Below are 27,553 nucleotides of genomic sequence, written 5' to 3' on the forward strand. Positions count from 1 at the left end.
ATGCAGAGGCGACATGACAGAAAGGCAAGTAAGAAGAGAGACCAGTTCACTGGGCAAGAAAAACGAAGCACAATTAACCACTCAAAGAGGAGTGCTGGTAAGTTCGTAGAGCCGTGCTCTAAATTTTGGCATTTCACCAAGCTGGTGATCAGCGATAGAAAGCTCCTGTGCTGCAGATCACAGCTGCATGGGCACTACATCACCTGTGCGCTGGACTATACCTGACCTTGGTAGTAGTAATAAATGATGATAAACAGGGAAATGGTTCTTGACTGTTAATAGTGGACTTGAAAAACTGAAGGGTGAAGCTCTCACCAGTTCTGCACCTAGGTTTCCTACTTTTACTGGGTTGGATGCTGTTGTCTTTGTCTCAGCAGACCCTTTTCGCACTCCTTTTGAATTGTTTACGTTCTTTGGGCTGTGGTTATAATCCTGCTGCTCACCTGCAGATGGGAGCAAGAACACGGCAGTTGCTTCTGATGCTGATTTGTGGGTTTAAACAGAGATGGTTAAAATATCTTCACACTTGCTTAGCACGGCTTTCAGTATAAGCTTTTGCTGTAATTGCTATGTAGTCTCGTGTGGGTACAAGCGGAAGGAGGTAGTCACAGTCACTCCTGCAGACTGGAGATGCCATGACCTGCAGAAAAGCCTGGAGGTTCATGTTATGGGCAAGTTCATAATGCTCCCCTAAAGGAAGGAAATACCATAAATATCCCTAAGCAGTAGAAGTTTGCCATCAGCACATAGCCTTGTCTGAGCATCACAAACATATGCAAAATGCCATGACCAGAAAGTCTGGAGGAAGAGAATCAAACTTAGGCTGCTTCCAGTCTGAGCTCCCTGGAGCTCTCCCCTTGTCCCCATGGAGCTGCTGCCTACTCGGAGGCGAAGCCGGGAGGCGTTACTTCTGCAGAAACATGTTGAATGCATGCTCTAAGTAAGGCCTTCTCTAGCTCCCTACATCGTTTTCCAAGATATTTTGGGGAAGTTCACACTTTCTGAAGGTTTCTGAACCCTTGTAGCAGCATGTTTCCTCTTCTGCAGAGTCCGTAACAGAAACTGCCTTCCAGTTAGCTGCTATTCCCCTTTTTGCAGCTGATCCCGGCTCAGACCTAGACCTTGTTGGCTCTCCTTAGGATTATCCTAACTCATATTCAGCTAACAGGAACAGCATACCCAGACCAGTCCAGCACAGAGTGCAGGAGGCCTGGGTGTTACCTGGCTCCGTCTCACCAGAGCTGTCTGCATCCCAGGTCGAGGAGGGGCTTGCAGAGGAGGGAGGCGGGTAGAGGCTGTCCCGTCTCAGTGACTTGCGAGGAGGAGAGACAACATTCTCCTGCCAAAGCCCACAAATGGGAAAAGGTAGGAGAGAGCTCGCCGTAAATGGCTCGGGGAAGAGGTCCAGAAAGAGCTTAAGGAGGAAGAAAAGGCATATGGACAGTGTTAGTTAAAAAAATACCTCAAGAGGTTTCAAGTAAGTGATCTCTGTTTGATTGATTGCCCCAGGGCTTATTCCCAGCCAGAGCACGCGTAGAGGGGCATAGGCTATTCTCTAGATTGCACTGAAGTGCTGAATAAATGCCACGAGAAGAGAGCAGAGAGCCGGGAAGTGGGAAGGACTCACTGATACGGGGGTTGATATGCATGTTTCATCTCTCTTCTCTAATGAGTCAGCAACGAGATAAACATTAACTTTCAGGCCTGTCTGCACAAAGAAATCACTTATTAAATCCTAAGATCTTAACACAGGTTAGAGAGGGCAGAAAGAGGCAAATTTGGATTTGGCTGGAATGCTAAACCATCAAGCGGCACCGACACTGGCCTGGCCAAGGCGAGAGGGAAGCTGAAGCATGTGATAGCTGCAGGCAAGACGTGGCTCAGAAACAAACCCCAGGTACCTTGGAGCCTTCGCAGGTGGATGCCGTGTGAGCCATCCTAACAGCATCTCTCAGCTGCGCCTCCTGAGACACAGCTACGTTAAACCACAAACTGCATGTCCAAACGCAAAGCACCAGCTAGCTGATGCTGCAGAGGCATAGAGATGGCACTTAGAAAATTTTTTTTTTCCAAAATGGATTTTTCGATGGAGCAGCACACAGTGCTACACAACTCACAGCTTAGGCCCCTTAAGTCAACTATTTACTTTTGCTATTTTTAGCTGGGTTTTAAGCCTAGATTTTCTTTTACTTGGATAAGTGTGTTCGTGGCTTTCTGTGAGTGCACATAAGTGAGCGCTTGGCACACTGATATTTAACAGGTTCTGTCTGTTTTGTTCCTTGCCCAGATTAACTTAGATGGATGGAGAAACAATCTGATATTCATGCCAGACAGTACAAATCTCTTCACTGTTTCATGAAAAGTGTTGATTTTCTATCTCCAACCATTTTAATATCTTCTGATATTTTAGGGGGGTAAAAAAACCCCAACGCTGTAAGTTTGTCCTAGCTGTGTACTGGAGCAAACTGCTTGTAACTCTGTAAAAGATTTAAGTCTGCGTCACTTGTTCAGACCATTACAATTCCCTTCTGTTTTTCCTGCAAAGTCCCTAGGGAGATGGAAGAAAATTGTTCTTTAATGTGTAACCAGAAAAGAAATTACACCGGTCTATGCAAATTCTCTACATACAGCTGGGACAAATTACACCTAAGACTGCTATAAGGGAAGGTACCTGGCAAGGGTGAATTTCTTTCTGGATAAATGCACTTCATCTTGTTAATGAGTGAATTAGGGAGGAAATCAACATTCAATGATAGGAAAAAAAAACCCCAACAACTTTGCAGTCACTACGTTGTGTTTACATTTCATGGCTAGATTTCAAACAGATGCTGATGACGTTGGTCTCCATTGAGGGAACTGCTGCTATAAAATGTAAAATAACCAAAGCACAAGTTGTATCTAACTGATGGAGGAGCTGCCGGGGAAACAGAGAACTCCGCTCGTTTCTTAAGCTGAAGACAGGCCGAGAGATGGGTGACAAGGGCCTGCCTTCCTCCCCGAAACGGGGTCCGCGACCACCACGCTGCCTGCGTTACCCCCCGGTTTCTGGAGGCGGCTAGGAAGCCTCAGGCCTTCTCACCACCCAGCAAAACGAAAGCAACGCCCCCACCCCCGGTGCCGGGGCCGAGAGCGGAGCGGAGCGGCGCCGATCACCGCTGGGGGCCGCCGGCGGCACCAGCGCCGCGGGGCCCCGGGCCGGGCCGGCGGTGCGGCCCCGCGGGATCCCCGCCCCGGGGGCCGCCCCGGGCGGTGTCGACGTTGCGTGTGTAGCCGGGCTTTGATCCCCGGGGAGGTGCAGGCGGAGAGCGGCGGGGCGGAGCGGGTGAGGCGCGGCGGGAGCTGCGGAGGGCTGGTAGGGTGGCTCGCGGCGAGGGTTTGGGTTTATGTGTTGCTTCTTTATTTTTTAACTTTATTTTCCACTTGACTCTTTTGGGGCCGTTTTCCCGAAGCGGCAATACCCGGAAAGCTGCCCCTAAAGGTTTCTGCGGCGGGACCGCCTCGGGTGTGACAGCCCCCCCCCCCCCCCTCCGCCTTGCGATGCAAAGCGCGGCGCTGGCGCGGCTCCGGCGGGAGCGTAGCTGCCGCGGTGGGGCCGCGGGGCTGGGCAGCACCGGGGCGACTCGGGGGGGGGGGGGGGGGAGAGGGTGGCTGACAGGTCTTTTGGGGGGAGTTCTGTGTGTTGGAGGGGGGTTTGGGTTTCCTTTGGGAGCTGGTGTGTTCTGAGCGCTCTGCGCTGTTAGCTCTAACGTACGTGGAGATCGTCGTGGTTTTATACCAGCAACCCGTGCCGTTTTCACAACAGGTGTGCATTTGGGGGTTTGCTATTTGGGTTTGTTGTTGTCGTTTGATTTTTGGTTTGGTTGGGGTTTTTTTGTTTTGGTTTGGTTTGTTTTTTTTTTTTACTGTGTGGAATCTGAAATTAAGTGTTGCAGACTGGCTTCTATTCCCATCAGAAAGGTGAAGGTTTAGGAAAAAGGGGATAAGGGGATCAGAAATGAGGACATGATTCGGGAAGACTTGGGAAGATGAACATGCACCCATTCTGATCTGCTTGCCAGTTGCTCGTAGCTTTCAGTATTATGCATCTCTTAAGCTACTGTCAAGTGGTCTTTTAGATTGAAGATCCCATGCCCTACCAGTTTGCTTTTCTGCTGTAGATTTTAGGATACGTTTCTGCTTTGATGGTTACTGGTCCAGCTCTCATTTTGCACTGCCTTTCGTACTAGCCAGCTGGTTTGCTTTTTGGAGGAGCTGTACAAATTGTATTCAGCTTGTACTTTCATTTTCTGCAGTGGAGAAAGAACCAGATTTCTGTGGTATTTAGTGAGTGAGTTTTAAGCTAGCGTGGTGCTAACTGCTCTATTGCTAATGTGTGCAAGTACAGTTATTCCCACTTCCGTCCTTTGGCCCACTCCAGTTTCTGCAAGTGATGAAACAAAGAGGTAAAGTATGTGAAACAGGAAGAAATGACCCATTTTGGCTTTAAGGCTCAGAAAACTTCTTTGTAGTCACTGAAGTTTGCGCCTTTAAGAATTTTATTTCTTTGCTGCTAGACAAATAGTTTGATTAGAAATTGAAGGGGACACCATACAATAAGAGGAAAAACTGGAGTTTTGCGTATCTATACAAAACACTACCAGGTGAAGGGTGTTAGAATTGATTTTCAAGCACAAAAGCAGCATTAAAATGCTGGTCAGCATATTAAATGTAAGTGCTTTTATGGACAGGTATCTGCATTTGGATTTGGAATTCTGAAAAAATTATTTAATTTTTGTAGTTCTGAGGTTTATTTGCCATTGGGATATAAGTTTTTTCATTTTGTTTAACTTCTTGGACCAGGTTGCCTGACTAGATGGTGTGGATTTCCCATTCAGCATCAGGACTTTCTGTCCACCTAGTTTCTTACATACAGCTTCCAGGTTAAATCCTCACATGCTATCTACCAAGTATATAACAAACATTAAAGGGTTTTTCAGTAATGTCTGCAGTTTTGCTTGAGCTTAGTGTCTGAAAATGATTGACCTTGCATGATTACCCGGGCAAATGAGTTTGAGATTTCAGAAATACCTGTGTGCTGTACCTCCTGACCCCGCGCAGCTGAACCGTGGGAGTCACGGTGCCAAACTATACTAGGGGAGATGAGTATGGCTGTAATTTAGTTGTTTTGAAAACACAAGGGAATAACCAGTGCTCAGGAGTCAAAAGGTTGTGTAATTATGCTGCTTTCATTACACTTGCATAACTGCATTTGTGGGTGTGATTAGAATTGCATAAAGTTTACCTTAAGGAGCTTCTTCATTTTCTCTTGTTTTAGGCTGTGAAATTATTTTTTTAAAAATTACCATTGGGCCACATTAGTCTTATTCTAATGAAGTTATTATTCAGGCATTCTGACTTCTAAAGGAGTTACAGTTCTCTTTAAAGTCAAATGCTAATATGCGTTGCTGTCTGACATCGGACCCTGAATTGCTTCAGGATCTGTTTTCTGCTTTGAGGGAATTTGGGAAAGCACGGTGGAGACGCGGCATCCTTTCTGCACTCCTGGGTTGATACGGCTGGCGTGGCGCCGGCACGCAGCAGTAACGGGGAACTTTGCCCATGTGCTCTGTTGCTGCGATTCCTGGCGTGGCAAACGCCGGTTCCTCTGTGGACAGTTGCAGCGCCGGGGATCAGACATGACAATGTCATGCCTTCCAGAAAGACAGAGAAATAGCTATTTATTAACTAAAATGCCAGTGTTTCACGATGGAAAACTGTCAGGACTCTTGTACTTCAGCCACAGCAATGAAGAAGTGGTCAATGACAGTTTTAAGAATGGAGTTTGTAGCTAGGGATCTTGTACCAGTTCTGAGGTGCTAGAGAGAGTTTAGTTTGTATATTACAAAGTCTGCTTTAATGGAAAGTTTGTTTTTTTTCCCGTGAACAGTGTAACTCATGGTTGGGCTGTCTGTTGCCTGATCATACAAAATCATGTCAAAGTTTTGCCCTAGCATAAGTGAGGAAAAAAAGGAGATAAGGGTGTTACTCTCCACTTCTTGAGAAGGCTCCAGTGAAGGCAAACATGTTGTAAAATACTCCAAAACTGCTGCAGGTTACTTCATGAATTTTCTGAGAAGTTTTTAAGTCAGCAGCTTTTAGTTTCTTTCCAGCCTTATCCTGTCTTTGTAGCTTCTTCCCATTTTTCCACTGCTGAGGAGTGATCCTGTACACTTTTGTCATCCTCAGGATCCAGACCCCAGTGCCTGGGATTTCTCTGTAGCCTGTATGGAGGTGCTGGAAGCTCCTGACAGAGAGAGGAGGTGTGTCTCTAGCTCCTGGCCCCATGTCACCAGCAGGGACAGATGCCACTTACCCATGCAGAGGGATGTGGCTAGCAAGGCAACTTCTGCTGCCCAGACATTTCTTTCAACAAACATTTCTCTGAGGAGAAGGCTGTGGACTGAGCAGAAGAGTTGTGTTGACTTATTTGAGCCACGTCGCGTTAAGGTGGAGGGCTAAAAGTACGGGGTGATGTGGCTGTATATGCTCAGTCTCTAGTCCTGTCGCTAGCTCTGCATGTGGTCTTGGCAAGACCCTGTCTCAGATTCCTTGTCTATAACATGTTGCCGACATTTTCCAGATTTTTTGAGGGTTTAGCATTTATGTTTCCAGGGCGGGGTGGTCATGTTGGGTGAATGGTGCTATGAAAGTGGGAAGTGTGTACCTTAGCATCAAACTAGTGGCTTGATATGATGCGGTGTGCGTGGGGCTTTGACTGTCATCAACTCTGCCCTAGCATCTGTGCAGCGAACAAGCATCATGGCAAGGTGCTTGGCACTGCCCGCAGGTCAGCTGCCACCTGGGAAATGCTGGCAAGTTTTTAATTGCCGAGTTTGTGCAAAATCAGCCTTTCTGCAAACTTAAATACTTGTTTCAGGTCTGTCTGTGTGACAAAGAGACGTCCTACCAGTGTCCCCTGGTTTTGCTCTGAGCACAGCTCGGCGCCGTGCGTGTGCCTGCCGCGTTTGTCCGGGAGCGACCTGCGGACGTGTTCGCTGTCCTTCAGTTCTGGTTTCATTTCGTGTCACTTCCTGCGCACGAATTTCAGCTGTGACATGCTTGCCAAAGGCTGAGGTCTTAAGAATAGGGGATTTCATATCATTGTAGATATGTAGATAGGTTCCAAGGTTAGAAACTGTCCAGTACTCTGTATTTCATTTTCTTAGTTTACAAGTGAAAGGAAGTCGTGCCTCTGCCAAGTGCCAGCCCCTGAAGAAGAGCTTGATATGCAGAGTCACACTTCACCATATTTTACAGGGCTGCATAATTTGTATTTTATGTAGATCTTGCCACGTAACTGGCCCGGTTTTAGGCGGTTTGTGCAAATGCAGAGGTTTCAGGGAACCATGGTCTCTTGGTCCCTGTGACCGATGTCTGGAGCGCTTCGCTTGAAGCTTCTCTTGGCATCCAAATGTCTGTAACCATACCAGACGTGCATTAGCAATAATAGTAATGTGTTTTTACAAGCAGAGAGCTTCCACACAGAATATTCTGGGTTCTTGAATCACATTTTTGTGAAATGTTTGTACTAGCTATGACTTTGGTATTACAGAGAGATAGTAACTGAAATTTAAGTTATCTTGATGCAGTCAGTTTTACCTTTCAAGATGCCTTTTTTGCTTGAGATTTTAGGCAAGAAGTGCCTGGTAATGCACTCTCAAAAAAAGGCAGAGGATTCCTATGTGAGGAGCTAATTAAAAAATGCCAGTTTGAAACTGTTGCCCTTTAAAAGATGAAGAGGTTTAAACACCCCAGCTGCTGACATACTAATAGCACTAGCTCTGCGGAATAAAGCTGAAGTTTTGACTTTCATCAGGCTGGATGTTGAGAGGCAGGGGGAAGGAGATGCAGGACCAATTTCTGTCATTTGCATTCAGAGTGATGGCTTTGATATTTTGCTTTCTGTTGCCTTTCCCTTCTGCTTCTAATCTGTCTTGGAAAGAGGGAGAGAGACGAGTAAAACTCCCAAGCAAACAAATAACACAGCTGGAATAACCTCTGCACATACCTAGTGGGAAAGCACAGGCTTTGTGATCTGACGCACCACCAGGAGATGTGAATTATTTGTGATTATTAATTACAAATTATATGTGATTATTAATCTGTATGAAAAATACACAACTCTGCATGGCCTGCACGCAGAGTCTGGTACACTTTTGGAGAGGGCTGTGCTCTGAAGACAGACATAAAATCTGAGTTGTGAGGTACAGCAGTCAGACCCTGTACGGAGATGAGAATGATGAGCTACATGGATGCAACCTGGTCAAAGGGGGCTGGCTTTCAGAGCAGGGTCTTTACCTGACGGCAGATGTACTCACCACCCGTAAGAATTAACAGCTGTGACTGCTACAGCTTAGACAGTAAACAAGCTCAGATGAATTGATTTTTTGTTTGTCATGGGTTACTTGATGCTGCTGTTTTCCAGCTGTCACTTGGGATTACTGTTTATCGACAGGGAGAAACTTAACATTCCTTGGACTGTCCTGCACTGCCTGCCTACCAAGTTGACTGGCATTTCTTGCTGCTGTCTCCTCTGGGCTACAGCACTTCAGCAGACGACGCCTCAAGGTGTCAAACTGCTGTTTAGGAATGAGCCAGCTGGTGACCACCGAGGGGCTGGGGAGTCACCCGGGGCCATCCAAGGGGTGTTTTGTCCCAGGAGCACTGCCGGTGGAGTCCGCTAAGCAGCTTGTTTTCCTCTATGCTGTTTGCATTGAGGTGTTTCCCGTGCGGGTTTCTGTTGACATTCCCTCTTCCTCGATCCAGGTGTCTTTCACCCCTCCTCGAGCGCAGTTGCGGGGCTCCTCTGCTTTGCCACTTGCATCCCTCCTCCGGTGCCGACGTGGTGGCCACTGCTGCGGGTCGTGCTGGAGTCGCAGAGCCCACCAGCCCCTTCCTTTGGGGCGACGGGCGGCACGGTTGAGAAGGTCCTGCTCTTCTGGGGTGGCAGTGACCCTGGTGCCTGCGCTCTTGGGGGGGTCAGGCGTGCATCCAGGCAGGGCCGGGGAGCGGGCAGCCGCCGCAGCAGCCTGCTGGACCTCTGCCTGGAGAGACCTGGAGGGATGCTGCCTGTGGTACCACCCAGCCTCGTTAGTGCCTAATGACTGCGCATCCTTGGAGGGTTGGGCTGTAGGTACAAGTCTTGTGCTGTCTAGCAAACAACATTTAAAAAAAGGAGGCAGAAAATAATTCTTATTGCTAAGTAAGACTTCAACTTTTTTCCCCATAACCAGAGCTTCAGTTATCTAGACAAATCAACAGAAAAACCCAAGGTATTTATACCACTTAGCCTATCAGCTAAACTTAAGTGTAAGAAGATGTTCAGGAGGAAAATATTTGCTGTCAGTCTGGATTCAGCACACCAAAAAAAAAAAATTATAAAAGGCATTTTAAGAGTTGTGTTTGCAAATAGATAAACCAGAAATAAACATGTGTGGCATTAGGGATGACTCAACATGCAACTCAGCAGCAGGCGTAGTAAGAATCCTTAGAGTGGGCTTCTTTCAAATAATAGATTTAGTGCATTTATGTAAGTTCTGTTTGAAGTGTACAGGCATTAAATAGCAATTCAAATATTTTTTCATTATTTTTTACTCATACTTAGGAATAAGAGCTTTAAAGAGATACTTGGTTTTTATGGCATGAAATGCTTTTCACGTATTGCTCTGGACTGTAAATTCTCTGAAGGCTTCTCTCATTTTTTTCTTACATAAATGGAAGTGTAGCTGAGCTTTATTCATCTGAAGGTCCTGGATGAAGCACCCTGTGCCTTAAAAAGGAAGGTGAATTATACAGGAGATCAAGAGCTGAACTTTCCTTTTGTTCTTGTAGACATTTGGAGAGAGGGAAATGGTATGTGCAGGCTAGGGCATGCGTTAATATCTTGATTATATAGATGAAACTGGGTTTGTAAAGGTAACTCTAATAGGGTATATTTTAGATAATCACACAGTAGGTGAGTATGCATTATGCTTATTGCTACAGAGTAGGAATAAGTAAGTGCCACAACTGGATGGATATGCTAGCAGCAGCCATTCGGGTCCTGTTGATGATCAGGGAGTCCAAAGAAGGCTGCCAGCCTTTCTGCTCTATTTTTCCTGAAAGATCTTTGCAGCAAGAGAACAAGGGCTGAGAGCGCACTTGGGACTCCTACGCAGGACAGCTGTGTAAATAAAGCCTTTTTGCAAGTGATGAGCCTCAGTGCTACCGAAACTATTCAATTTTCTAGGTAATTGCGTGATTCTAGTTACTGTTTGGGGCTGGGACTTTGTTTTGTTATTTTTTGGAGTAGAAGTTGAGATCTGATCAGCAGGCATGGTTGAACTTTTGGTAAGTCACTGATGATTACCATCTTTGCCTGTAAATGATTCTCTTTTTCTTCTTATACCAAGTAGAGATCTTCATTTCTAGTTGTTATGTTAGAACAGGTGAAGAAAGTTTGCTTAACAAGTTGACATTGCTTTGCTCTGTAAAGGAAACGTTTCGTAATGAAATAGTTACTGAATTAAGCAGTGCTTCCCACATACCTTGGTATGTGTTTGATCTGTTCTGGTTTCAGTAGTTTTTCATTTTTTTTGGTGTGGCGCTGATAATAAACTGGGAAATCAAAGACTTTGTAATCACTTGGCACTACTTAAAAAGGCGCGTTTCTCTCTTCTAAGCTGTTACGGAGTGTAATCTATTGTAGGTATTGAATTTGTATAACTAACAGCTTTTTGTCTGTGTCTCCCTCTTGGTTCAGTCAGTTGAAGTGTACGTGCACATGTGTGCATCTGTGCATCACGCTGATGCCTGCTCTACAAAAGTAAGTTTGCTTGCTTTCCCTTAAAAGAGGGACTTAGCTTATTTTATAACATATCTCGGTACTGATACTACATAGTCTGGAAAAAAGCGACATGCAACTGTGAAGAGAGCTCTGCAGGCACACACTGAATGCAGGCGCACTTGGACCTCCATGCCCAAGCCTTGCATCTCTCGGTTGAGGGGTCTCTCTTCCTAGCTCTGGATCCAAGAGACGAGGGAGAAGGAGGGGTACGGGTGGGCAGCAGAAGGGCTGGAACAGAGGGTTCCCAAATTCTGTCTCTCTCTTTGAGGGACCAGATACCTGCTTTTCAGGAAGTAGGAGCATAGTGTTGTGTGATGGGAGTATGAAACTTGGCCACTTTATGGTAACAAATACTATGTCCTGCTTTCAGTACCAAAAAGATGGTGAAGAAGAATGTCCTGAAAAGAAGTCACACAATCAGCTTTTAATTTTGGAAGACGCTCTGTTACGTTCCTGATGGCCTTGTTACAGGGTGGGAGGAAGAAGGTAAAAGGGTGAATGTGCCATCAGACACACTGGAACATTGGATTGTGCTTCAGCATTGCATACAGTGCTGCCTGCTAGTTCCCAAGCTGATCTCGTACATTTTGCATTTCATCAGTTGTGCATTTTTAAGGTGGCAGCCTCCAAAAAAGTTGTGAGGGAGTCAAATGTGGAGCTAATCCTTTAGAGACTCTTCTTGAGTTACTTGTGAAAGCAGCAGATGTTGCAGATGTCTCTTATTCATCTTTTTTCTGGCCTTTTTTTGTTGTTTTGGTTTGTTTTTTTTTTTTCTTCTGCGTGTCTCTCCTGCTGACTTTGTGAGGGGGTAAAAGCTTAAGGTTTGGCGCTAGCAGGAAGTTGATGTGGCATGAAAAGAAAACACGGTGTACTACTTGCATTGTAAGATAAACACTGCTATCAGCTCCTACTTCAGCGCTGTTCAACCTCTGTTCATCCAGATTTCTGCTAGGAGCTATGTTAGAAGTCCCAGGGCTCTGTTCCCCTGCGTGGGAGAAGTCAGGCCTCCCCGTCCTCGTGGTGATGCTCGCGGTCAGTCTTCAAAAAGATGTGAGCCCAGCAGCTGGTCGCAGCACTGACAGGTTGTCACTGGCTCCTGAGGAGCGGGGTGAATTGTGTCCATATCCCAGGGAATGGATTGGGTTTAAAAATCTGTGGGTTTATTTTACTCCCCCCACCACTGTGTTATTAATTTGATTGCTCTTCGGTTTCTGAAGAACTTTGGAGGGGGCAGGGAGGGGGTGGAAAGATCTATTTTAAACTGCCCTCTTCTTCAATTCATCTTGTTCGTGATGTATTTTTACCAGCAGCACTTTGCGATCCAACTGCCACTTCTAAATGTCATTTACTTGAATAAAAAAATGTAATTACATTTCTAAGTGTGACATAAGCACTGAAAGTAGTAACTGAATCAAAATGCTGTTTGAACAGCAGCTTTCCCATGACAGGAGGAAAAGTTTATGAAGTACAGGGTATGCTGTAATACAAGTGTAGCAAAAATACCTAAAATCACTTATTTGCAGGTTTTCCCCTGTCCCATTAGGCTTTTTATTAGGGAAATACCTACTTATAAATCCCCCATATTAAATAGAAATGGATGAACAATATTTGGTTGGCTCATGTTCTCTGACATCAATTTGTGTTTTTGATTGAAATCAGTAAGCCAGTGCTTCCTAGCACTCCTTGAAGAACAGCTGCTCATGCACCTGTTAACCATAGGCCTTGAAAGGGGGTTTGTTGGACTCCAGTAGGTTTTTTTCAGGATTAATACCATCAAAAGCTTCTTCAAAAGATTGCTTGATTCAGCTTAAAAGCTGATGCAGACCTCTCATCTTTTTGCCTGTAAAAGAGGTAAAGGAAGAAATTTTGTATTCACGTGTATTTCTGATACTCCATAAAGCAAAGTATGTCATTTTAGCAGATGGACCAGCTCTCACTTTTTATAGTCCCAATTTGTTCAAAATCAAAAGAGGGACCATACAGTCATTTTAAGTAATGAAATAAAAGTCTGCTGCATCTTCCTTTTGATACTGTATGTTTAAATTGCTGTTAACGCATTTCATTTGAATCATGGTTTTCGTACAACAGCGTGACAATGTAAATCCAAAACACCCACTGATCCATGGGCTGAACAACATTTGTAAGCCTTCAGGTTCCATTCTAGTTAGCAGAAGGTTCAGTTATTTACAGTCTACTGAGTTTTTTTCAATGCTGATGCCTTTATCCTAAAGGGTAGAGAGAAGAAATTGTGGTGGCTTGATTCTGCCAGGACTGTCGTCTGTTACTAATTCTCCGTAGTTGTTCTCTAGGTAGCAATTTGGGTGCTTATTGAGAATGTGCCTGTTGGTGTCCATCAGCAGTAAGTGTGTTCGTGTGCTGTAAGTGGGAGCGTCCCAGTGTTTCCATGAGCCATGCCATTTTCAAACCTTACAGCTGATGTTTTGCTGTCTGTTACTTGGGATCAGTAATAAACGTTTCCTGCAGCTTCAGGTTTTTGGTCTTTTTGGTTGTGTGTGAATGTGTGTCTTGCTTTTTCCTACTCAGCATGTGCCGGCGTAACCCCTGGTCGTGCCGGGTACGCACACGTTAGGGCAGCCTACGAGTGGAAGCTGACAGAAGACCTGTCTGTTGTCTTGTATGTTCACAGCATACGGGTTTTGCGTAAATGGGAACTAGCACCCCAAAAGCTTCTCCGATTACCTCTTTAAAGTTTATTAACACCTTTTCATTTACAGCTCTTAACCTGCCTTTTGTTCATGGGAGAGACGAGGTCTGGGTCTTGCCTCCGGACAACTTGCATGTGACATCCTGTAATAAAACTTCTTCAAACAACAGAATATTGGAAAAGGCCAAATATCAGCAGTGCTCTGTATATATGCAACAGTGCTTGTAAATATGTATGCGTAGCTGTTTATCTCGTTGCCAAGGTTGGGATTCATATGTAACTTCGGCTGGATAGTTGTCCACAGTGCATGGGCTTAACTTCCTTGGAAAACTTAAGCCCCTCTTAAATTTCCTGTTAAAGCCAGGAGGGGCAGAAGTTCAACTGACATAGAACTATGCTGACTGAGTAATTCCCTTTGTGGACTCTCTGGAGAAGGATCTTTTCAGCCTTCTCTGGGGATGCCTGTATAAAAAGTTGAGTTCTCTTAAAGTTTTGTACTAAATCAATAAATAAGTTAATAATAGAGCAGCTGTTGATCATAAACTCTGGGAATTTCCTATACTTGCATTTCGGCCAGAGGATAAATTTCTCACTTAGGGAGCAGATATACTGCCTTTGTCAACTATTCAGTCTCCAGGCCCTCTCTCAATTCTAGGTTTTCTTATCAACAAAAGACAACCAAAACTTCCCCTAACCCTGCCTGTAATGCCAAGAGAGCGGCAGAAACGTGTCCTGGTTTATGTCTGTGAAGAACAGTGAGAGCGCACCCCCTTTGTGATGATCTCCTGAGCTTTCTACCAAATCCCCGGGGAGGAGCCTTCTCCAAAGTTTTAAATTGACTGTAAACTTACCCAAATTGAGGCAGGAGCATTCCTTTAATTCCCCGGGCAGTCGTATGATGCTTAGTCAGCTAATATTGCCTTATATGGCCCGTTTGTAGACTACAACTCCCAGTAACCTGTGGTCTTTGAAACCTTGACTTAGTGACAAAGTAATGACGGTACACGTCTCTGGATCAGCACATCCTGAAGCAAAAAAAAAAATTTTCTTTTGTTACTGAACAGTTGCTTTGATATCAGTCTTCCTGTGACTCCATTGTAACTATATATCTAGCGTTCACTGTGTGTGGGAAAGCTTGGAAATGTAAACCACATGCACCCAAAACCCTAGAAACTTGAAAAACTAAGTATATAAAGTATATATATTAAGTATATAAAAATATATTCGCCTTTCACATTTCATTTTTTGTGTTTCATTTGGAGTCGTATCATACTTTGATCATTTTTCTTTTTGTAAGAAAACAAATAGAAACAAGTATTGCAAAACAGTGACAAGATTTTTTTCTCTCTCTTTTTATCCCTGTTTTAGGAAGGCATGAGGTACGGTCCTGGACAACAGCCACCAAGCAATCCTTGTGTCTCAAGTGGCAAAAAGTGAAAGTGCAGCTAATGCTAAGCATGTCTTTCCTCGTTGCTGTTTTTTGCTATTGCAGAAGGCTATACCGCTTTTTAGCACAGCTACTGAAACGGTAGGTCTTTATTATGCAGACTTTAATCTTCCACACTGTTGCTTATTTCAGTAAATATTGACCTTTGACAACTCCTCTTTGACACCTGTTTTATCATTTGGATTTCAGGTGGAGCAACTACCTTCAAAGAAAACTCATAAGTAATCTTTTTGTTGTCATTCTGTATTCTTAATCCCCACCACCACCGCTACCCTTTAGGTGCAGAACAGCAGAAGGTAACTAATCTGTGAATTAATCTCGATTTAGGGAATCTCAGTGTGCTGACAGAAGTTGATCTACTTGGTTACAGCGTGAGAGAATGGAAAGGAGAAACAAAGCAGGCCAAACACATGAGGGAGGTAAGAGTTAAATTTTAATCTCTGCATGAGGACTGGGGAGAAGAAGTACCTGGGAAAGGAATAGCACTCCCAGTACAAGCAGCTGCTGCAGCTACCAGAGCCTGCTACACTGGCTGGGTAAATGGAAAACAAAAGGGACAGCATGAACATGGGTCTAAATAAAGACTAGAGTAGAGCAGGTCAAAATGTAGATCAGGTTTTAGTCTTGCATCTTCTCTGAATTCCCCCCCCGTAGCACCAGCGATCCACGCAGCGGCTTTAACAGGAAAAATCATCCGCAGTGCTACAGCCCAAATAACTTGGTCTCAGGTGCTGTCTCTTGGCCGGCCTTTGATTTAAGGTTAAAAACTCTCATTCCAGGGAGGAATGAAACACCACACCCATTTCTCTTCCAAGCTCTGAAGGTCCACGTGAGAGCAGCCAGTGCTTGGCAGCCTCCCCAGCAGCCGCCGAGGTCCCCTGTCCGGCTGCATCAGCTGCCGCTGGGGGCAGGAGCTCACACCTGACCTGTGCGGGGTGAGGTGGTGCTCAGCGGGCGAGGAGCCGGCGTGCTGGATGGTGGCCAGCCCCTGCCGTCGCGCAGCGTCCGCCTGCTCCGGCGCTGTGCCCCCGGCCGCCCGGCGCTGCCGCGGCGCTCCCCGGCCGAGGCACTTCTGCGCCGGCATCTTCCCCGGCGCGAGGCGCTGGAAGCAGGACTCACGCCGGTTAACTACACCCGGCAATTCCTGCTGCCTCATACCACAGGTAGCTAGGACTAAGAAGCTGCTAATCTCACAGTTAATGTCCTCGTCGTCCTCAGCGCCCCAGTCAGCTGCTGAGGGGTAGCTGGAGACAGCCCTGGGCTGCGTCTGGAGGTGGCAGCCTCTGCTGATTGTGGCCATCAACTAATCCTCAGTGCTGCTCTTTTCCAATTCTCTTCTTTTTTTGTTTTTCTTCTGTGGTTTTTATTCCTTCCCATGTAAGGTTTTTTTGTGGGTTTGGGGTTTTTTGCTTTTCTTTTTTTCCCTCTTGTATCTTAGAGATGCTAGCTGTGACCATCTTAATAACTATACTTCTCCCTGGATTTTTATTTCTCTTACCTTACATCATTTTACCTGAAATAGTTTCTCGCACCTTAGTAAGTTTTCTTCATAACTGTAAGTCAAGGTGACAGAGTTGTGCTGCACCAAACTGGGCTTTGGGTCATGGATAGCTGAACTCCTGAGCCAAAGACCTCCTAAATTCATAGTTCGCTACTGCTAGATACACTGTTTTCTGTCAGCTCACCGACATGTTTTTCAGTTGTGTACGTTGTGTGTACGTGCTTACACCTCATAGGCAGAAACGGCAGCTGCACTTCCCACAAAAGACGTATGTTATTGCACATGAATGGGCTGTTGGCAGCTATGTCTTGGTGGCCATCAATGGAGGCAGCGTGGCAGGGGGCATGGTGGGAGCGGCAGTGCCCTCCAAAGGGCCCTGACCAGTGCTTGAAGTTGGAGCAGCACTACGGTATCCTAACTTGTGATGGGGACGGGCCTCCAGGAGCAACATGTGTTTTATGGCTCTCTCTTTCAACTGTGTTAAGCCTTAGTCACCAAGGTAGGCTCAAAGACCATGGGCTGGATCTTTACTTTTCCCATAAAACTTCTAGCTAAAGTAGCTATACCAATGGTAGAGTAGTAGCATCTGTTAAAGCAAGCTTAGACTCAAATCCAGTCAATTGGCTAACTGACTGTGACTTTATATCCTAGCGTCCTCATGGTGTGGTATTTCAGACCAGCACAGGACAAATGTAGCACCAGGTCCATATTTCTGATTATCTGATGATGGTGGGAACACTGTCCATGATATGCTGAGAGAGATCGAAAAGGCAGAAGGGGCAGGAGATGCAGTAGTCATGAGAGACACCAACTAGCCATCTGCACTGGCAACAGCTGTGGGGTTGAACTTCAAGGTGGTGCCAATGACTGTTTCATGGATCAGCTTTTCAGGGAGCCTTTAGGAAAGGAAGCAACCCTTGCCTTGGTCCTGAGTAGTGCACAGGATCTACCTCAAAATGTTGCTTTCTAATTTCTGTTGTCGTTCTCTGGAACAGGAGACGGCATGTACTTGTATTCAACATCCTTGCAAGAACAACAAAGCAAAAAAAATTATTACAATTGCATCCACCTTCAGAAAGGGAAACTACATAAAAACAAGGAAGTATGTTAAAAAGAAGCTAAAAGACAGCTAAGAGACTTGAATATTTACAGTCAGTGTATTTGACATATATATAGCTTTAGGTCATGGTATTGGAATCACAGAGCAAATGCATACCAAGAAAGACTTAAGAAAGGGTAAAAGGAAGCTGGTAAGGCTAAACAGCAGCATAAGGGAGTTAAGAGAAAAAAGAAGATATTTTTCAAAAAGTTGGAGTTGTGTCCAAATGATGAACAGAGAAAGGATCCAACTTTGCCACGTTAAATGCAGGAACACAGCAATGCCAAAAGTGCCCAGAACAACACACAACAAGGCCAAAGTAATTTGGAGGAACAAGTAACAAAAGATAGCAAAACTTTTAATAAATTTGCAAACACATACTGGGCAACAAGCCTTTAAGAAAATCTGTGAGCCTTCTAGGTGATCAGAGCTGAAAAGGAGACTCCTTTATGTAGAGCAGCCAGTGGGAGGCTGGTTATATCGGGTAGAAGTTACCACAGTAAGGAGCACATTTTAGGATAACATCTCATGAGATCCTGAACCAGCCTAACCTTCTTGCTGTCCCCAAAAGGGGCAGTCCCTTGCTTGTCTTGTCTCTCCCTTTTTCTCACCTCATTCTAGCTGAGCAGTCCCTCTCCCTCTTCTGTGCTGGCTTTTACGTCTTTTGTTGGATGTGGTTCACCAAGATGGTGATCTGCTAGAGCAGGTCATCCCGAAGGAGCCTTCTCTGAGCCACCTGAGCTTGCTGAAGCAGCAGGGAGCTCCCCCAGCAGGATGAATTCAGGAGGCTTACTATCACAGCCAAGGCAAAGTAAGAGTAGGGGAGACTGTGCAGCTGAGAAGTGGTGTTGGGATGGGGTGAGGAAGCAACCAAGATGAAAGAGGACCAGGAATTGAGACCATCTTCCTGCCCCCTTCAGGAAGCAAACGGTAAGAGTGATGCAGCAGCCTGTGGAACTGCAGAGTCCTCTTTCTAATTCTCTGCAAGTTTGTTGCTCTGAATTGTCTCAACAAGGGCTCAGATGAGAGCCAGAGGTAATGCAGAAGAAATACAGGGAGTGTGTAGCTGGAAGAAGGGCCATCCGCTTCAGCACAGAGCTGCCAGATCTGCTCAGCCTCAGGTCACCGTTGCACGATGGATTCAGGTCAGTGTAAGGAGATATTTTTGCCAAAAGGAGTTTTCTCCTGGCGCCTGTTCCTGCCCTTTTGCTGCTCCATCCCATGTGTCAGCACAAGCTGTGAAGTGGTCGAGGTTAAAGCTATTACAGCAAAGAAGTCTTCGCTGACCTGCTCTGATTTGGTTCACCATGTGAATGTTTATGCTAGCAACAGGGCAGAGACTGGAGCAAGTCACTGGGTTTAGAGAGTGCAGAATCACTCTTAAGGGGCAGTGCCAGCTTAAGGTGTTTACAAAAATCATGGTGTTGGAACATTTTTGTTTATATAAAACTTAAAAATACACTCTCTCGTGCCCCTAGCTCCCTCTTACAAGTAGTTTGGAATTGGACTCCAATCAACATGGGTTTTGTCCAAGATATAAAATTTTTATTGCTAAATTATTTTTTGGTCTTTTTCTAGGCATATGAAGAATTGTTTTGGAGCTGTCGTATCAAATACCTGCGACAAGTCAGGAGGGACAACTATTGTGTACTAAGAGCAGTACTTTTTCAGATATTCAGCCAAGGCATTCCTTTTCCGTCATGGATGAAGGAGAGAGATATATTGAAGGTAAAATTAATTTCCCAAATGAACATGATTCAGGTAACATTGCACTGCAGAAGGAAGCTTTGCTCAGTGTGAAAGCTGACGTGTCTGCTATGAAAGTAGAGGAGAATCATTATCAGAATTTGAAGAGAAGTTCTTCAAACTCTTTGAATTACACTTAATTGAAAAAGTGTCCCTGATATAAACTTACCAATGTGAACATGAGTCTAAATGTTAAAAAAAAAAAAAAAAAAAAAAAGTGGATGGATAAATGTTACTGCCACCCTGCTAGATGCCACTCCCTTAACACAAAAGGATATTTGAATCCTCCTCACTTGGGAGCTGCTGAGCGTGTTGCTGGAGCAGCAGGAATCCTGCCCTGGGCTCCAGGAGCTCCGGCAGGAGACAGCGGCAAGGAGGAGGGGAGCTATCGCTGTTGCCTGTGGGGATGCATGTGCAAACTGGAAGGTGTCTGTAATCCTAAATACCTCACTGAATTCAGAGGTATCCAGCTTTTCCAAAGTGTGGGTTATATATTTTGGTGAGAGCATATTTTCTTCTTTTTTGGCTGGCCCTGTTTTAAAAGTTTCTTAAGGACTTGGCAGTCAAATGGAGCCTCCTTCTTAACATTTGAGTTGTTCTGAGGCCCATTTTTTTTGTTGTTTGAACTGTACAACCAGAGAATATGTCATGGTTTAACCCCAACCGGCAACTAAGCACCACACAGCCGCTCACTCACTCCCCCCCCGCTGGGATGGGGGAGAGAATCAGAAGAGTAAAAGTGAGAAAACTCGTGGGTTGAGATAAAGACAGTTTAATACGGAAAGCAAAAGCTGCGCATGCAAGCAAAGCCAAACAAGGAATTCATTCACTGCTTCCCATCGGCAGGCAGGTGTTCAGCCATCTCCAGGAAAGCAGGGCTCCATCACGCATAGCAGTTACTTGGGAAGACAAATGCCATCACTCCGAACGTCCCCCCCTCCTTCTTCTTCTTCCCCCAGCTTTATAGGCTGAGCATGATGTCATATAGTATGGAATATCCCTTTGGTCAGTTGGGGTCAGCTGTCCCAGCTGTGTCCCCTCCCAACTTCTTGTGCACCCCCAGCCTCCTCGATGGTGGGGTGGTGTGAGAAGCAGAAGAGGCCTTGACTCTGTGTAAGCACTGCTCAGCAGTAACTAAAACATCCCTGTGTTATCAACACTGTTTTCAGCCCAAATCCAAAGCATAGCCCCATGCTAGCTACCATGAAGAAAATTAACTCTATCCCAGCCAAAACCAGCACAGGATAGAACCATATCATAAATTAAAATGTGTGTAGACAAGTTTATATAACTTTATATTCTACTTCTTGTTATGGTTATGATTAGCTTTTTTTTTTTTTCCCTCCCCCAGCTCCCTGAAAAGCTTTTATATTCTCAAGGTTGCAACTGGATTCAGCAATACAGTTTTGGGCCAGAAAGATACACAGGTCCCAATGCCTTTGGTAAATTGCGCAAATGTATGGAGACATTAAAGACAAATGTGAGTATTTAGGAAATGGTTGGGAGGAATAAAAGCACAGAGAAATGGGTTGAGACAGAGTTAGGGAACTGCTCCTGGTTACATATTTCTGTGGCAGTCAGCCTCCCTCCCAGGTTCAGAGAGCTGAGCTGCTGGGAAGGCCATCACCTCTCCTGCAGGGGAATCCAGCTTTCAAGGATCCACTAGGCTCAGTACTCGGGGTCCCCCTGCAAGTTAGGGAGGCCGTCGTCCCCACAGCTGTTACTGTGTGGCTAGTTGCCCTTGCCATCAAGTGGCTCCTGCAGTATCTCATCATTTCGACTAAAAATAACAACATGTTGTATGAGATCCTCCTGGATTCCCTCCCCAAATGGGTGGGAACAAACAAACAGTGCATTTTCTTCTCAAACTACTGTCTTTCCTTTGCTCCCGTCTCCATGAAATGTTTTTATTTATCCAGTTTTACTATAATTTCTCTCTGTAAGCTGAAGCACTTGATTACAAAGACCTGTCAGGCTCACTGCCCCCTCTGCTCAGCATAGCCAGATTGCCTGCATTCCCAACCGGGAGTATAACTCTTATTTACATATTTAAAACTTGGGGAGTTTTAGTAGCCCCAAAGACTTCTGAAACAGAGATAAAATATTGGCCTGACAAGACCTTGCACATTCCTTGAGCCCCTCTGCGGTTTATGCATGTCTGCAGTTGCGTGAGCTCTGGACTGTTCCTATTTGCTTTGCCACAAGCTGTCCCTAGCACACCACCACCCTCTCCTTCCCATATTCCTCCTGCCGGGCAGTTGCTTTGTACGCTCTCCTGGGTCACAGCCATCAAGTGGATACTGATATTTGCTGGACTCCAGGATTTTGGCCAGTTAGGTTGAAACGCTTCTCTGAAGGCATCCATTATCCAGTATATCAGACCTTAAACTGTAATTTTTAATTCTACAATACACCATGGTTCTGGATTGTCTTACCACAGCCACAACAGTGTATTTTACTGGTACACATTTCAGCTAGTTCCTTTTATGTGGCCCTGTGTATATGAGCCACAACTCTGTAGTTTTAAATGCTACTATCAGTGACAGTAATTGTTACTTAAAGAAAAACAACAAACCACAAATAGACTTATTTAGCTCTAGAAACAAAGCATTAGTAATAAGAGGGAATTAAAGTAGAGATATGGTCCTTGTCCCTTACCTGCACCCTTGCTGTGCCACGGTGACAACTGCCTGTCTTCCTAAGACATGCCTAGTGATTCTTGTGTGCAGTTATCATTTTGTTCTGGTCGCTCTTTGCATTTGCCAGTGTTTGGTTGTTCGGCTTTTATTTTTAACTTGTAGTTCTTTTAAGTTGATGTTAGTCCCTTAGCATGAAGCATTTAAACTGGATGTTTGTATAGAAAAAAATTTCAAGTCAGCATGGCGAACAAATCCATACAATTAACAAATTGTTGCAGAGCAGCTGTATGATACATTATGCTGTTATTGGGCATGAGGTCTAGCTCCCAACTTCATTTTATTTTTATAAAGATGCTGTTTGGGCAGTGAGATGGATATTTGCCTATTTTCACTAACAGGGTTCTCTGCTGCCTTTCCCAGCTCCATCATCATCTTGTGAGCTGCTGCCTGCAGATGCTGTTGTGCCTGGGCCGTGTTGGTTAATAGGTGCTTTACGCTTAGGACAGGCTTTTCACTTAGGTAGTAGAGGTCCTCTAGCAAAGAGACATTAGTGGTTCACCCACTTGGTCTCATTTTTAACCTGTTAGGAAAGTCTTCAGGAATGCATGAGGAGATGGGGGGATGTGTTTCTCGATTTAGTATTCGTGGGTAAGTTAGATTCATTTTTTTTTTTAGTTGCAATTCACAGTTTATGGCCACTTCAACATATAAATTATACAAGCACAGAATTAACTGAAATTCATTTGAATCCCAGTCATTGAGCATCATGTCTTATTGTGGTCCCAAAAAACCTCTCAGTTCCAGATGACTCTTTTTAGCCACTATATTGAGGACTGGATGCTTTAAGCTTTCTGATTTGGTACCCCGTCCAACATTGTCTCCTGGATGGCCCATTTTCTGGGTGTGAGCACTGGCTTTTGACCCCTCTAGAGCAACAGAGAGCTCAGGAGCTCTCGTTATCAAACATGAGCAGAATGACAAATTCCTACCCCGTCCATGTGCCATGCATGTGTTTGTCTTGTCCATTCTTGTGCAGCCAACTTACCTTGACCTCATGAAGCAGAACACACTAAAGACATACAAATGTGTACAGTTCATAATACCATTCTGGCTTGTCCAGTTTGTATAGGTTCCTTTTAATTGGCCTGCTTCTGAATTGGGCTCAGCATCTAAAGAATTCAAGCTAGCACAACTTTAATGTAAAGGGTACCATAGAGGAAGATCACTGAATTTTGGAAGCTGTAAGTTAAAAACAAGTCAGGAATCATCACTTAGTCTAACCTTTGCTTATGGCTTAGTGTGTATGTCTGATGCACCCACACAGATTTGCTGTAACTTTCTGAGGTCCTTTTGGTGGTTACACTCCTTTCAGACTCTTTACTGACAGCGATACCTGGATTTTCTACAGTGGTGGTGGGTGGCTTCTGTATAGGGGAATTACATTTGCTTTCTCATAGACTATAATTAGCATCCAGATGCTTGGAGCTGTCTGTAGTAAATAGGTTCAGGTGGATAAATGGAAACGGAAATGTGTCAGGCTTCAAATTTCACTGCAGATCCGAAAGAGCCACCTGCTTATTTGCACCACCATTTGGCCACAATAATGGTATAGTACAGACTGGCAATTGTTCCTGTTTTGGAATCTTTTGTATTAAATAGAATTAATAATTTGGTTAATATTCTTCTGTGTGCTTTCCAGTGGACTGAAATAAGTGCTACTAAAGATCACGAAGAAAGAGGAAACATGTGTAATACACTTTTTTCTGATGAGAGCAAGGAGCACAAACTATATGAGGCCATAAAATTCATCATGCTCTATGAAGTTGTTGAAGCCTATGAGCACATAAAGAACGGGGAAGAACCCATACACAACCTTTTTAGCCTTCTCCTTGCTCGTGATTCTTCGTCTGACCCTTTGAGTTTCATGATGAATCATCTGAACTCCATAGGTGACTCTATTTGCCTAGACCAGGTAATGATATAAATGAAAAATAAATCACAAAACTTATTCCATCTCTGACATGATTAGGTGAATATATCATACATTATCTGTGATAGCTGGCCCATGTTTTTTCTTTGGGATGTGGGGAAGTGGACTGAGGATAGTCATTTATCTTCCAGGAAAAAAACTAGTAGAGTAAAATGGGGTGGACAGTTTTCTTGCTGGGCCAGAAAGAAATGCTGCAAGCTATCAATGAGACATAGTTTAGAACAATGATACCTTTGATACGTAAAATAATTTTAGATTATGCAGATTTGACCTGGTTTTTTGCTTTTCCTATCTGTTCCACCATGCCAAACCCTCTGTCATCACTCTATTTTTTCCCCTCTGTTTGGTTCCCATTAGATCTAATGTGTGTTAAGAGTAGGTAGAGAACTCTATTAGCTGTTCACCTTTATATGTTAAGATTTTTTTTTCAATTTTATATTTAGTGAGGAGTTAAGTACTGACATCTAAGCTCCACACTGCCACTCTGCAAATAGTTTCACTTTCCAATGGGTGAGATTACTTTTTATGATCAATTGCAGTTATCAAGTCAACTGTTACATGTTGCAGTCACCTTCAGGAGCAGTTTCATTATAACTGGGCAAGTTCTGCTCTGTCTGGCTAAGCCCAAGGATGCGAGCTTTTTTCAAAGCATTTTTCCAGATTAAGCAATCTTTTGCAAGAAGTGTCAGTGAAGATGCTGGTTCTCAAGTTTCATATACATGAAATACAAGGAAATTTTTTCCTTATACTATTATATTTCCCTCATGTAGCAAGTGATCACAAGGTGGCAGGCTTCCCATTTTTCAAGGTGTATCAGTCTTTTAATAATAGCTAGTCCCTTCTTTCTCCCCACTAAGCTGTGTGAGCTGGTTTTGGGAGCAGGTTATGTATTGTGTCAGGTGGAAGTGGAATGTTTCCAAAGTGTCAGGCATTAACCAGAATATCCTCTACATGCAAAAGAGCAGTGGAAGGACTGTTGGAACATTGAGAATACTCTCAAACTTTTAATTTTCTTACTCCACTTACAAAAGGGCCCCTTTTATTCATTGTCTAGTGTTTTGAACTAGATGACTTGCCTTAACTCTGATTATCTTCGGTTTAGTTTTCTAAGTCTAGAAATAAATGTCTTACAGACTTCTTTCATCTTTAGGTTGAACTGTTTCTTCTTGGATACTTGCTTGAAGTAAAGATAAGAGTTTACAGACTGCATAGGTTTAATACTGAGGAATTTCAAGTAAACTATCCAGATGAATACCGAAGGGAATGGAATGAGATTTCTCTCCTGACCGAGGATGACCGCTACTACCACATCCCCCTTTTCAGAACATGAAGGACCAGTGACTTTTTTTTCCTTTGTATAATATAGTGAGTGACCAGTTCCAGTGAATTAGGTTTCTAATCTGCAGCAGTAAGATTTTGAGAATGCTCGTTAATGATTACAAAATGATTTATGGGTTTATTGTGTAAACATTTTGCTTTCCCATTGCAGCTCAATTCACCATCAGTCAGCCATAAAAACCATAAAATGTATTGCTATACTGTCTGGGGGAAAAAATGTCATATTTGAGGGTTGTCAGACAAAAAAGATTGGACTGCATGACAAAAAAGGCTGGGTTTTCCATTGCTAGCCTAAGGGTTTACTCTGACATCTCTGGATGGGTTAAACTCAAGTTCCTACAGCAATTTCTGCCTTTCCCTTGTCTGTCTCTAGCTAGGGAGGATGAATCACAGAGGAAGCAACTCCCAGGGTCCCGCACTTTATGCTCCAGGCTATTTAACTTGCATTGACGTGGGGCTACCTAGGATGGGAGGATGTAAACTGGGGCCTCCGCGTAGCTGCTGGAAATCCCATTTGGCTTCCGCTGTTGCTGGAACGCCTCCCTCCAGCGATGGGCAGAGCAAGCAGCTGCAGGCTGTACTTGCTTCAGCCACGTGAAATTAAGCTGTCTGCACTCAGCGCTGGTATCTGAAGGTGAAGAAGTGTTACACGGGGAAAAAAACCCAATGCACACAAGAATACTGTGCCAGATGAACGGAAGATCTACTTTATAACTAAGGAAAGTACCTAAGCTTTCTCAAAGCTAAAAAGGGCAGTATTAATTAATAAGTAACATGCAATAGAGTTAGACCTGGTAGCTGCCTATGGTTTTTGTCAACTTGTAAATCCTTTAAGGGCTGATTTCAACATTACCTGCCAAGATTTCCTTTGCAATTCATCTGAGAAAGCTGTGCACAGAACACATTCACAAACACTGCATTTTCAGAAAATATTAATTTTCTATGCATTATGTGAATTCAGCAGTGCGTATACGTGTTTTATCCTCTGAGTATATATTAATCTCCTTGCATAAGATTGCTATCTTTTGTTTAGACCTCAATGTTTGAAGAAGTCTGTCCGGGACAACTAAATGAGATTTACCTTATTACGTGGAACATTTTGCCCAGCTCTATTTTCTAAAAGAATCGATTGTGTTTTGATTATTTCAAAAATAAGGGACCTTAATTTGAAGAAATATTAAAATGATATAGCAGATCTAGCAAAATATTTGTGAAAAGCTTACAATCCCATAGGCATACGGTTGTATTGAAGAAAGTGGGATTTATTAAGAAACAAAGCCTCTCCTTTCCTTATCCTACAGATATGGGGACAGGCAGGTTTGGTTTTTTAATTCCTGCAGGAGAAAATACAAGCCACTACCAAAAATGTGTCCAGGGCCTGCAGGAGCTAAAGCAGTTGCATGAGGTAGCTAAATGGTAACTCTTGGAGTGCACGGAGAGCGCTCGGTTCCTTTGTGTAAAGGAAAGCAATTGTATCCCTTACAGTCTTTTTATTTGTATGTATATGTATATATATTTATAAACACAAACACCCGAGTTCTGTATTGTAGCAGTTTTGTTTCCTGAAAGTTTTTTGAGTTCAGTTTTGTTCAATAATTTGTAGCTTTTAATTAAGAAGGCTTGATACCTGTAATAATTTCATCTCATCAAAACCTGCATATCAAATACTTTATTTATTAAAAGAAACTTCTTTTCACTGAATGAAATAATTTGCCTACTTTAGATCTGGTTCTGCTCTGCATGGGGAAATGTTATAATGCCTGAGAGCAGCGTATTGCTATCTATTTTGCATCCACAGTAACATTTACAGCTATCAATAAACTTGTCTATATTTTATTCTTGTTTTGGTACAAGCAGACATTCCAAAAAAAGGGTGTATTTTTATAGTGGGCTTTTTAATGGTTTGTATATTATTTATGAATAGGAATACAAAAGCATTACAGCTGAAAGTGTTAAATTGTCAAAATGTACATTTTTGTAATCTTGAGCATATTAATAGCAGGGGGTTAATAAATTCCACTGTCTGTGCTAGACCTTTATCTTGCAAATTTGGATGTTTGCATCTGAACTAGGTCACCTTGGACTCTCTGCCTTGTCGTGGAAGGCAATGGCATGCAGTTAGAGGAGTGGGTCTCTGCAAGGGTCTGGTTCCCCTCACTGACTGTAGTGGGAGTTGGCAGTGATCAGCATAAATCTCTCTGCTCTAGATGTTTGAAGTTAGGTGAGATTCATTTTGCCCCAAGAATCCAGAAGGGACATGTTGA

At 43.9% G+C, this 27,553-nt stretch overlaps 1 protein-coding gene across 2 annotated transcripts; it reads left to right on the forward strand.

Annotated features, from left to right (window-relative positions):
- Nucleotides 1-27,313, forward strand: OTULINL (OTU deubiquitinase with linear linkage specificity like). 2 transcript variants are annotated; one of them, XM_050890697.1, is made up of 8 exons: nucleotides 1-97; nucleotides 14,898-15,057; nucleotides 15,166-15,197; nucleotides 15,304-15,395; nucleotides 19,155-19,304; nucleotides 20,674-20,802; nucleotides 23,661-23,933; nucleotides 25,102-27,313. In XM_050890697.1, the coding sequence occupies exons 1-8, from the start codon at nucleotides 1-3 to the stop codon at nucleotides 25,279-25,281; spliced, it is 1,113 nt and encodes a 370-aa protein (XP_050746654.1). In that variant the 3' UTR covers nucleotides 25,282-27,313. The 2 variants fall into 2 exon arrangements, with proteins under 2 accessions (XP_050746654.1, XP_050746655.1); XM_050890698.1 differs by lacking the exon at nucleotides 1-97 and adding an exon at nucleotides 3,273-3,322.
- Nucleotides 27,314-27,553: the final 240 nt, after the last annotated feature.

This window comes from Gymnogyps californianus, chromosome 2, assembly GCF_018139145.2.
Source record: "Gymnogyps californianus isolate 813 chromosome 2, ASM1813914v2, whole genome shotgun sequence".
NCBI lineage: Eukaryota > Metazoa > Chordata > Aves > Accipitriformes > Cathartidae > Gymnogyps > Gymnogyps californianus.